At 43.0% G+C, this 12,390-nt stretch overlaps 1 protein-coding gene across 1 annotated transcript in view; it reads left to right on the top strand.

Annotated features, from left to right (window-relative positions):
• ATP10B (ATPase phospholipid transporting 10B (putative)) overlaps positions 1-12,390 on the top strand; it is a 137,636-nt gene that overhangs the window by 96,920 nt on the left and 28,326 nt on the right. The window contains exons 15-17 of the mRNA XM_052644143.1: positions 4,392-4,713; positions 7,008-7,084; positions 8,395-8,520. Coding sequence (XP_052500103.1) covers positions 4,392-4,713; positions 7,008-7,084; positions 8,395-8,520 — 525 coding nt within the window. The remainder of the gene's footprint in view (positions 1-4,391; positions 4,714-7,007; positions 7,085-8,394; positions 8,521-12,390) is intronic.

The following is a 12,390-nucleotide window of genomic DNA, read 5'->3' as shown; positions in this document are numbered from 1 at the left end:
GTTGATCTGTCAAGGAATTTTAGAAGGGCCTATATAGTATTAGATGTTGTTGCTTAGTCACTCAGCCACGTCCAACTCTTTTGTGACCCCATGGGCTGTAGGCCACCAGGCTCCTCTGTCCATGGAATTCTCCAGGCAAGAATTATCGAGTGGTTGCCATTCCCTTCTCCAGGGGATCTTCTTGACCCAGGGATCAAACTTGTGTCTCCTGCATTGGCAGGCAGATTCTTTACCACCGAGCCACCAGAGGAACCCATAGTGTTAGATAGGAACTAGTGATAGCAACTATTATTATTATCACAACAACATATATTGGAGACTTATTATGGTCCAGATACCATATTTCACCACACTTCAGTCTTCTCATCTGTAAGATGGGGAATTAAAAAGTTTTATTTCAGAGGCTATTGGGAGGATTAAATAAGATCATAGAAGAAAAATAGTTATTAACACAGGATGTGTATGAGCTAACAAATTACCCCTAAACTTAGTAGCTGAAAACAGTGGACACTTATTATCCCACAGTGTTTATGGGTTAGGAGTCCAGGAGCACTTAGCTGGCTACCTCTGGTTCACGATCTCTCTTGAGGTTGCAGTCAGGGATGTGAGCTCATCTAAAGGCTCAGTGGGATGGGTCATTTGGGGATGGGGAGTCCTCCTCCTTCCAAGTTCATAGAAATGATTTTAAGTAGGCTTCAGTTCCTCTCCATGGGAGCCTCTCCATAGAGATGCTTCACAACATGGCAGCTGGTTTCCCCCAGGGTAAGCCATTCAAGAGAGAGAATGAGAAAGAGTGCCAAACTGTAGCCACAGTCTTTTGATAGACTGATCTGGGAAGTGACAATCCATCACTTTTGCAAAATTTTCTTCCTTAGAAAGGAAATATTGGTCATAATGACAATCAAGGGTTGGAGATTACACAAAGAAGGACATGACTCTCAGGAGGTATAGGGATCACTGAGAACCATCTTATAGACTGCCTGTCTCCACACCTGACAGATACTAAAGGGTAAATGAATGGTAACAATTGTGATTATTATGTAGACAGTTTGAAGGAAGTACATTCAGAGACTTTATTTTGAAGCTTCTGTTTCTAATGATTTGCTGCAGTCATATGTTGGAGGAATTTATAGGCATACCTCATTTTATTGCACTTCACAGATACTGTGTTTTTTACAAACTGAAGTTTCATGGAATTGAGCAAGTCTGTTAATGCCTTCTTTCCAAAAGCATTTGGTCACTCTTGGTCTCTGTGTCACATTTTAGTAATTCTCACAGTACTTCAAGCTCTTTCATTATTATTGTATTTGTCATGGTGATCTGTGATCAGTGATCTTACTGTTTTAGGGTGCCACAAACTATGCCTGTATTAGATGGTGAACTTAATCAATAAATGTTGTGTGTGTTCCGAGTGCTCTACCATCCAACTGTTCTCCATCTCTCTCCCTTTCTTCAAGCCTCCTTATTCCCTAAGACACAACAGTATTGAAATTAGGCCAGTTAATAACCTTCCAGTGGCCTCCAGGGGTTTAAGTGAGAGGGAAAGTACATCTCTAGCTTTAAACCAAATGCTAAAGATGGTAAAGTGTCTGCCTACAATGCAGGAGACCTGGGTTCGATCCCTGCGTGGGGAAGATCCCCTGGAGAAGGAAATGGCAACCCGCTCCAGTACTCTTTCCTGGAAAATCCCATGGAGCGAGGAGCCTGGTAGGCTACAGTCCATGGGGTCACAAAGAGTCAGACATGACTGAGTGACTTCACTTCATTTCACAATGAAGAAGGCATGAAGAAAGCCAACAGAGACCAAAACTAGGCCTCTTGTGCCAAACAGTCAGCTAAGTTCTGAATGCAAAGGAAAAGTTCTTGAAGGAAATTAAAAGTGCCACTCCAGTGAACACACAAATGATAAGAAAGAGAAACAGCCTTATTGCTGATAAAGAGAATGTTTTAGTGATCTAGAGAGATCAAGCCAGCCACAACGTTGCCTTAAGCCAAAGCCCAAGCTAGAGCAAGGCTTTAACTTTCTTCAATTCTAAGAAGGCTGAGAAAGGTAAAAACCTGCAGAAGAAAAATCTGAAGCTAGCAGTGGTTGGTTCATGAGGTTTAAGGAAAGAAGTCATCTTCGTCACAAGGTGAAGCACTGAGTGTAGAAGCTGCAGCAAGTTATCCAGATGATCTAGCTAAGATCATTAATGGAGGTGGCTGCTCTAAAGAACAGATTTTCAGTGTAGACAAAACAGCCATATATTGGGGGAAATGTGCTGTCTAGAACTCTAGTTAGAAAGAACTCAATGCCTGGCTTCAAAGGACAGGCTGACTCTCTTGGACTAATGTGTCTCCTGACTTTAAGTTGAACCCAGTGCTCACTTACCATTCCAAAAATTATAGAACCCTTAAAAAGTACGTTAGATCTACCCTACCCGTGCTCCATAAAGGGGATAACAAAGACCAGATGACAGCACATCTGGTTTACTGAATACTTTAAGCCCGCTATTGAGATCGACTGCTCAGAAAAAGATTCCTTTCAAAATATTACCACTCATTGACAATGCACCTGGTCACCCAAGAGCTCTGATGGAGATGTACAATGAGATTAATTTTGTTTTCATGCCTGCTGACACAACACTCATTCTGTACATACCTGTACACTTTGTTAGATGTAATGTTACTGTATGCTTAATAGACTGCAATATAAACATAACTTTTATTTGGCCTGGGAAACCAAAAAATTCACGTGACTCACTTTATTGCAGTAGTCTAGAACCAAACCCACAATATCTCCAAGGTATGCCTGTATATAAATTGTGCTAACCCCAGCTTCCAGCAAGGACTACTTTGCTCTCTTTCCCAGAGAAATGCTTCAGCTGTAATCACCTACTTCTGAACTACTTCCTGTGGCCCCTCTGGGTCCTATGCATGCAATGCTCAGTTTAGCATCCCCTAAAGGAAGGCTCCAGAACAATGAACTGCAGTTCTACTCACTTCAGAAGAAATTGTTCCAAATAGTCTTAGAAGCTCCTAGATCAATGGTCTTCAAACTTGCCATTTCAGAACAAACCACAATTTTTGCCTAAATCCATATAATACCTATACTGTTATTTATTTAATAAGTTCATTTAAATAGACTGAAATTTTTTTAATTTCTTTTTAGAAGAATTTTTTAGCAGCACAATAAATGAAATATCATCTCTTGCCACGGATAAAAGAACACTGCTAAGTAAAGACCCTGTGAACAAAACAATGCAATTTAAATTGGTATTCCAGCTGACTGTCACAACTTTTCTCTATCTTTATTTAAAAGTGATGTTTACATAAATGAAAGAGGTATTAAGGATATGTTTAGGTCCAAATCTGTCTTTATCTTTGATACAATCAAAAGTAGTAGAGAAGAATTGATAAGAGGAAATAGCTTCTTCCCCATATTTCAAGATAAACATCAGAAAAAATAAGTTTCTTTAAACCAATAAGACTCATCAGTTCAGTTCAGTTCAGTCACTCAGTCACGTCCAACTCTTTGAGATCCCATGAATCACAGCACGCCAGGCCTCCCAGTCCATCACTAACTCCCAGAGTTCACTCAAACTCATGTGCATCGAGTTGATGATGCCATCCAGCCATCTCATCCTCTGTCATCCCCTTCTCCTCCTGCCCCCAATCCCTCCCAGCATCAGGGTCTTTTCCAATGAGTCAACTTTTCGCATGAGGTGGCCAAAGTATTAGAGTTTCAGCTTTAGCATCAGTCCTTCCAATGAACACCCAGGACTGATCTCTTTTAGGATGGTATACATGGTCAGTTTCAACCAGTGTGACCAATACATTTGTACCAATGATAAATAAACAATGTATTTTTTCAATTACAAAGCCACAAGTCGAATCATAATGATCTGCCTCCACTACTAAATTGGATGACTTTAGACAACTTACTAAGAATTTCAGTTTCAATTTCCTCATCTCTAAGCTAAAGTCAGTAATACCCACCCTACCTACCACACAGGTATGTTCTGAGGCACAAAAGAGAAGGGAAATGATTTGTAAGAAATGAAAAGCCCAATACCAGCCTGACGCATTGCCATCATTTACCATCTCATCAGTATCATTTATAAATGATACCATCCCTGTATCAGTCCCCATCTTACTGAGCTCTCTTCACTCTCATTCCCAAGCTCACTCTCTCTTTGGGCCATTAATGTGGTTCCAAGTTATTCTTACTCTGATGCTGTTTGAAATACTGCAGAGAAATGTCAAAATCAGAGAGTGATTCCCAGGCCATCTCTATGGTAGTAGAGTTTTATAACTCTTATACCAGAGGATAAAGTGAGGCTTTTAACCTATGTTCCCAGTGTTGCTTACTAACACCAAATTGATTATTCTGCTCTTTATACTCTTTACAGGAAACGTGTGACTCCATCCTCAACTTGGCACTGGAAGAGGTAAAGCAATGTCATGGCCCTCTGAAGCCAGACGGCAAGCTCTCTGGGTTCCGCCTACCTTCTGCGACACCACCCTCTGCCTCAGGAGCTGCAGCCCCAGATGTTGGATTGGTCATTGACGGGAAGACCCTAAATGCCATTTTCCAGGGGAAACTGGAGGAGAAATTTCTGGAGTTGACCCGGTATTGCCGCTCTGTCCTGTGCTGCCGCTCCACCCCGCTGCAGAAGAGCATGTTGGTCAAGCTGGTGCGGGACAGGCTGAGAGCCATGACCCTTTCCATAGGTACCTGGCATGTAGAGATGGGGGAGGGGGAGGGGGACTGGGCAAGGCCACTCTGACATGACACCTGGACCAGAGCCGGGAGGTTAGGCATCACAGTCAGGATGCTGAGGCTGAGGGCACTGTCAAAGTGACAGTCAAGACATGACAGCAGAGCAGACAGGCTAAGCAGAACGGGAGAGCGAACCCAGGTTCTCTGCTAAGGAAACATCAGGACTTGGATGGAGGCCAAAGCCAAGTTCAGAACATCCAGGTAGATCAGTATACACTCATGCTCCCTCAGTTCTGGAATGCAGACCATGTCCCCTTCAGTTCTAATACCATGCACCACCGGGGTCTGTGGACTTGATATTCTGCTGAGTGTGGGGAGATTTTAAAAGTGGAGCCTGCCCCACATTTAAATGAATGTATATACATTCATTTCTAAATACAAGACTCCACATAAAGCATACCCTCAATAAATGGTGGCTTGTAGGTTGATGAAAAATTCCTTATAGGAGATTAAATTTTAGTCGTGGTTGAAGCAGAGAAATTAAAACTGTCCTTACTTCAAACCTTCCAGAAACATCCAAACCTGGATTATAAGAATCTTTGTGATCTGGATTCCATTACCTCTCCAGCTACCTGCCTCCCCCCAACATTCAGCCATAGGAGGCTGCTTACCATTCTCCAGGATCCTCATTCTCTCTCACCTCCTGGCCTTTGCTCAAGTCATTTCCTCTGTAAAACCCCCTCTAATCACACCAGTGTTCCTTTCCCGTACACTCTGCTGGCTCCACAGCACTTTTATGACTTGGCGATGGGCTGCCCAGGAGACCACGAGTTCCTTGAATGGAGGGACAGTGTCAGTCTTACTTAATTCCATCCTGTACTCAGCGCACACCAAGCACATGGTAAACATTGCTTTCATTTAGGGACATCCTAACAGATGGTTCAGGTTTTCTTCCTCCTACACAGATATGGAAAGAAATTTTCTTTCCTGGCATTTCAAATAAGAGACCTACTTTACTTGGTTATTGGTTTTTTGTTTTTTCACAGGGGTACAGGGTTGGTTTTTGGTTTTTTTCCCTCTTGGTCTTCAGGTAAAAGCAGTTCAAAACCAGGAGAAAAAAAAAAAAAAAAAGGAGGGGATAGGCAGAAAGAATACAGGGAGCAGAGTTTTACCAACTGCATCCTAATTTCAATCCCTAAATTGTCCTCTTGAAAGCTTCAGACACATTTAAGGCAATAGCCCAGGATTACTCCCTGAAGTAAAGGGCTGGCTTCAGTGCCACCACAGCAGAAACAAACCAGCAGGGCAAAAAATAGAATTCCACACCTCTACTTGCCCTGGCTTGCCAACAGAAGAGGTTAAAGGGCAGGTTTGTTCTGCCACGGGGAAGAGGAAAAGTATGCACTGCTATGCTAGCAAGGAAAGCATCCTTAGAAGAGTAACAGCTAGTTACAATGGCAGCATTTTTAAGATTAATAAATTTTGTTGCTAGACAATTAGGAGAAAATTCTCTCTCTCAATTGCGTATTCTTTATAATATCATATATTTCCACACTATTATGAGACCCTACTAGAAAAACAGGTGGGGCCAGGAGAGAAAGGAAGTCATTTCAGTCTACAAATTGTGGCCCTCGGGCTGAGTTTAGCCCACTGCATGTTTCTGTAGAGATGCTAAGAATGGATTTTGTGTTTTTACCGGTAAAATGTGTAAAAATCTGTTTGTCATTCAGAAAGAACAGTTGTTCAGTATTGCATCTTGGCCCACAAAATCTATAATATTTATCATTTGGCCCTTTACAGAAAAAGTTTGCTTAACTTTAGTCTGAAGGATAAGGCATTGGAAAAAGCCAGGCTTGTGAAAAAGATCTCACGGTTGTCAGAGTTGTTCTGTCCAAAATGGTTGCCACCTGCTATGTGTGGCTATTCAGTGTTACACTTCAAACTAAACAGAAATTCACCATTCACATTTCAGCGTTCATAGGAGGCTAATGGTTTTCAAATTGGACAATAAAGAACAGGACATTTCTATCACACAAAAATCCATTTGACAATGCTGGTATGAAAGGTGGCATGTGAATGTATGTATTTGTTGAACGATAAAAGAAAAGTAGGATTTCTCGTCCAAAGAGGAAAAGACATCTCTCAGGCTAAGTGACTGTAAGGATGGCTTTTCCAGAGGACTATTCAAAGCAACATTAAAAGGATTCAATTATGTGCAAATAGAGACAATCGAGAGCCACTTGTATAAAGCTTCTCATTGTCTCACAGCAGTTGGACCAGGATCTCATGACTACTTTCCTTTCAGGTGATGGAGCAAATGATGTAAGCATGATTCAAGCTGCCGATATTGGGATTGGAATATCTGGACAGGAAGGCATGCAGGTATCAGTGCCTTCAACTCTTCTTGTTACTTTCTTACTCTCCTTTATCCTTATTGGTGAATTAAGGAATTCCCCCTCAGTGTTGGAGGAACTCCTAAAGAGCTTTGCAGAATTTTCATCTGAGAGGCAGGGGGCTTCCCTGCCTATACATAACCTCTATCACCACATCCCTACTGGCCAGTCCTTCAGAATAGAGATCAAAAGATGCTTGGCTTTTTACAGACAGCTGACCATACCTGTAATCTAAAGCCAAATAGTACTCAGCCATTCAGGAAAAACTAAGTTTCCCCCTGATTCCATGTTTCCTCCTTGCAACCCCTACCCACATCAAGGTTGCAATACCCTTTGTGAGCAACTGGAAAACAATTTTCAATTGCCATTTTAGCTGTGATGGCTAGATGGACCTACACATTGCTTGTACCAAAATTACTCAAAATTCAGCCTGGAACAAGCATACCAACTTGAGCTGCTGTGTTCCCCATTAAGACAGACCCCCACTTTGTAGTTTTGAACCATTAACAACTGTGTTCCCACCACCAGCACAGATATTAGGTGTTACCTAAATTTGTTGGTGAGGAAGAACGAACATTGTCACTTTTTGAGTGTCTGTCATAGGCTAGCACTCTATTTGCACTTCGCATTTATTACCCCAGTTTCAGCAGTCACTGCCACCCTGTGTGTTAGGGATTGTTATTCCACTTTTTTCTGATGAGGAAACAGGCTGAGAGAGGTTAAACACCTTGACCAAGACTCTGACTAGGATTTATAACCAGGCATGTCCAAACCTCCTACTCTGAAAAGTAATATGAACTGGGTCTAGTTCTGAGTCATCCCAAGGGCAGAAGACACATTTTGGCTCTGCAGAAAGAAACAGCTATCCAACCAGCATCTCCACCTGAGACTGGAGTGGAAGGCCTGCCTCGGGAGGTGGCCAAGGGTATTGAGAGGTTTGAGGATAATTTGCACGGAAGCCCCCAGTCTCTGCTCAACCATCACATGCCTAGCATGGTGCTCAGCACACACTGGTTCATAGTAAATGCTTGTTGGATAAGTGGAAGGAGGGGAAGAGCCAGACCAGACCACTGGTCCCTTCTGGCCACCCTCCTTGGATTCTAGTGAGATCCAGATTTCCCAGAGGAGGGGCAGGGGAGTGTCAGAGTCCAAAAAGTCATCCAAGGGTGCTATATGTGACAAAGGGTCTTTCAGGCCTTACCTACTGCAGACCTTAGAACAGAGCACCACCCTCAGGGGAGCCTCTTTGGTCCATTAGCTGCTGTGGACGGAAGCCGATATGTCTGCTCTGCCTCTCAGGCTGTCATGTCCAGCGACTTTGCCATCTCCCGCTTCAGACACCTCAAGAAGCTGCTGCTTGTGCATGGCCACTGGTGTTACTCGCGCCTGGCCAGGATGGTGGTATACTACTTCTACAAGAACGTGGTAAGTAGCCCGGCTGCAACCTCCCACCCTGCTCCCAGGCAGACAAGGCATCTCAGCATAAGGGAATGAGTCAGGCTGACCGGGATTTTGAATCCTGCAAATGTCCCTTAGCAGCTCAGTGACCTTGTACTTATGAAGTCTCTCAGTCATGTTTGACTCTTTGCAACCCCATGGACTGAGGCCTACCAGGCTCCTCCATCCATGGGATTTTTCAGGCAAGAGTACTGGGGTGGGTTGCCATTTCCTTCTCCCAGAGATCTTCCCGACCCAGGGATCGAACCCAGGTCTCCCATATTGCAGGCAGACACTTTACCATCTGAGCCACCAGGGAACCTTGGGCAAGACAATTCAGTTCTCTGGGCCTCAATTTCTTCTCTGATAAAATGGGGCTAGTACTATTCAGTGAGGTTATTGTGACTAGCAATGCTATCTGGAAAGCATGTGGCGCATAGGCAGTACTGTGAGTAGTTCCAAGCATGCACTGGAGTCAGATCAGATTTGATTCAAATAGAGGTTCCTGTATTCAGCAATGGCTTCATACCTTCGTTTCCCCATCTGAAAAATGGGGATGGTGATAGTAGCTTTCTCATATGCTTGCTATGAAGATGAAATGACAGCTTGTGTAGAAAGTGATTGGCATGTAGTGATCACCTCTAAAATTAGCCATTCTTTTTTTTATCATTGGTACTGCTATTGTAACTCTCAGAGGGACTCCATAATTGAGCTTTCTGACTGCAAGGAGGAAGGACTGGAAGATCAGCTAGTGTGTCTTGTAGCTAAGGTTTCCTCCCCAGATAGAGACAGACCAATGCAAGAGCCCCATTCTGCCTCTTGGGAGAGTGAAGAGAAAGCTTTAGGACCCAAGACCCTACATATCACTTCAGCATTGCCAGCCTTCCCAGCCAGGACTTGTCATTTCTTTAGTGGTCCAGTGATTAAAACTCTGTACTTCCAGTGCAGAGAACATGGGTTCAATCCCTGATCAAAGAACTGAGATCCCCCATACTGTGTGGTACAGCCAAAAATAATTTTTTTAAGTATCTATTTGCAAAAATACTTAGAGTACAGTGATCATCTGGGTTTTAGTCTGGCTGACTTTAATACGCTGGGTGAACTTGAGTTACTTAACTTCTCTGAGCCTTGATTCCCTCATCAATAACATGGGGGACTAGGACTCTATCTGTCCTCAGAGACTATTATCAAGAGGCTTTATCATCAGAGCTCTGGTAGCATGTAGCACTATAGAAATAGTCATTATGAGCTATTATTGATTCTCTTAAAAAAACGTGTATTTCTGTCTTGTTGATAAGGGCCCAAAGCAGGCACACACCAGCTGAGGTATTAAAACTGTCAGAGGTTGTTGTTTGCAAAGCACATGATTAACAATGGGCATAGGAAGAAGCCAGAGCACTGCCTTACTAAGTGAGGAAACAGGGTCTGCGTTTCCCATTATCCAGTTCAGGGACCTTTAAATAATTCCCAGGAGACTCCAGATAGAATCCTGTTTGCATAAGGAAAAGGGGAGGATTAAGACCAGAGTGATGGAAGGGAAACGTATCAGGCCAATAGAAATTACAAAATGGCATATACCTGTCTCCCAGTCCTGCTTTCAGGCACCGTCATAGTTACCCTGACTCGGGAATAAGCATTTCTGTGCAGAGTTCAATGTATATGTAAATAAGCAGCATGACAACTAATAATGTAAATTTGAGAAACTGTATGGCACCATGATTTCAACAAGTCTATGCAAACAAGTCTCTGACTTGAAAGACTGCTTATTTAGAATTTAAAATGCCCCCATTTAATGTTTTTTCTCCTTGTCTCCAAAAGAATCATTCTTTTGAATAAGCACAACTTCTCTGCATTAAATTTGTGAAATAGAAAAGGAAACGTTTCCAGCCAGGCATGCTTTCAAAGCTTAAATGATATTTATTTCCAGCCCCATGCCGTGCTTGAAATTTCAATACCGATGCCGTATTATCTCCCCTTTGCAATTAGACGGTGGAGAACTATGACTTCCACATCCGAAACCAATTTCAGAGGGGATTAAAACCCTGCTTGCTCTGAAATGTGAACAATGAATTAATTATGCACTGTAGCTTCTTGGGAGGAAAAGCAGACACCCAATCTCAGCCATGCCATCTGCCATCACGGAGTTCAGCACTCTCCCCTCGGGGTGCAGAGATTTCAGCCAGGCAGAGCAAGTAGAATCAAGCAAGGTCCTAACATGACCTGTGGGGGAAGGAAACACACTTTCATGTTCAAACTCCAGGTTGGCTGTTAGGACAATAGAACTACCAAGATGTAATTCGTTTATTCAGATAATTATTGAACAGTATCAGGCACTGGATATGGAGCAGACATCTAGATAGATATGTTCCCTGCTCTCGTGAGGTGTATGGTCTAAATCAGGGCTTAGCAAACTTTTTCTACAAAGGGTCTACTCATCAATACGATCTGCTTGGTGGAAGTACAGCCTCTGTCACTCTGTTATACCAGCTCAGCTCCACTCTAGCTGCTACAGGCAATATGCAAATGAATCACTGCGACTGTCCCAGTAAAACTTTATTTATGGCTGGACTTGACAAGCAGAATGTAGTTTGTCACCGCCTGGTTTCAATAAATCTTCTCAAAATGTGGTTCTTGGATCAGCAGCATTAGCATCATATTGATGCTTGTTAAAAATGGGATCCTTGGGCTGCACTCCAGGCCATCTACCTTGGAATCTGCATTGTCAGAAAGATCCCTGGGTGATCCATAGGAACCTTAAAGCTTGACAAGCACTGGAACAGGGGGAAAGAAATGAAAACTTTTAAAACATTTTCTTGGCGTATCTCCCCTAGAGGAAGATCAGGGTGCCATGAACATATTGCCAGAAGACTTTAACCCAATCAATCCAGAAGAAAGTAGCATTTAAGCTATTGCCTGAAAGACAAGATGCAACTATGAGTTACTCCATTCCCTGACAAAGGAGGAGACGTTTGACAACCTCAGTCCTTACAGGAAATATTTCAGGAAGTTTACTCATCATTTTATAACGTATGTTATATCTAATTCCAAAATGAAGCGTAAGTGACTTTCAGTAAAAAACACAAGGCAGTAAGGAAGTTATAAAGGAAGTATAAGAGTGTAGATCAGGAACCATACAGGGAGGAGTTTGGTCACACCTGTAACCTGGGATACTGTGCCAAGCATTTAAACACATGTTCAAATTGTTTGTTACATTCAACAGACATGAACGACTCTGTCAGATTGCTTATATAAGTTTCTAAAAGCTGACTTTCAATTTTGTATCATGGACCGGTAACAGACATTCCTGGGTCAACACAGGCCCAGCACGGAAGCAGCACTGGTGCGCTGTGCAGAGGTGCACGTGCGCTCAGTCGTGTTGGACTCCGTGTGACCCCATGGACTGCAGCCCACCGGGCTCCTCTGTCCATGGGACTTCCCAGGCAAGCATACTGGAGTGGGTTGCCATTTCCTACTCCAAGGGGTCTTCCCAACCCAGGGATCGAACCCATGTCTCCTGCATTGGCAGCTAGATGCTTTACTACTGAGCTATATGGGTGTACTGTGCATATGTCTCTAATTGAAAATCCCTGGTGGAGCAGTAAAATAATATGGTAGTAAAAGTCCAAGAAAAAAGGTCAGAAATCTTGAATTTTTTTTTATTTTTAGATTTAATACAGCTTCACTTTTTTATATTAGATTCAGTTCAGTTCAGTCGCTCAGTTGTGTCTGACTCTTTGCGACCCCATGAATCCCAGCACGCCAGGCCTCCCTGTCCATCACCAAATCCCGGAGTTCACTCAAACTCATGTGCATCGAATCGGTGATGCCATCCAGCCATCTCATCCTCTGTCGTCCCCT

The sequence above is a fragment of the Budorcas taxicolor genome, chromosome 7, assembly GCF_023091745.1.
Source record: "Budorcas taxicolor isolate Tak-1 chromosome 7, Takin1.1, whole genome shotgun sequence".
NCBI classification, from domain to species: domain Eukaryota; kingdom Metazoa; phylum Chordata; class Mammalia; order Artiodactyla; family Bovidae; genus Budorcas; species Budorcas taxicolor.
This window is presented reverse-complemented; position numbering and strand designations above follow the sequence as displayed.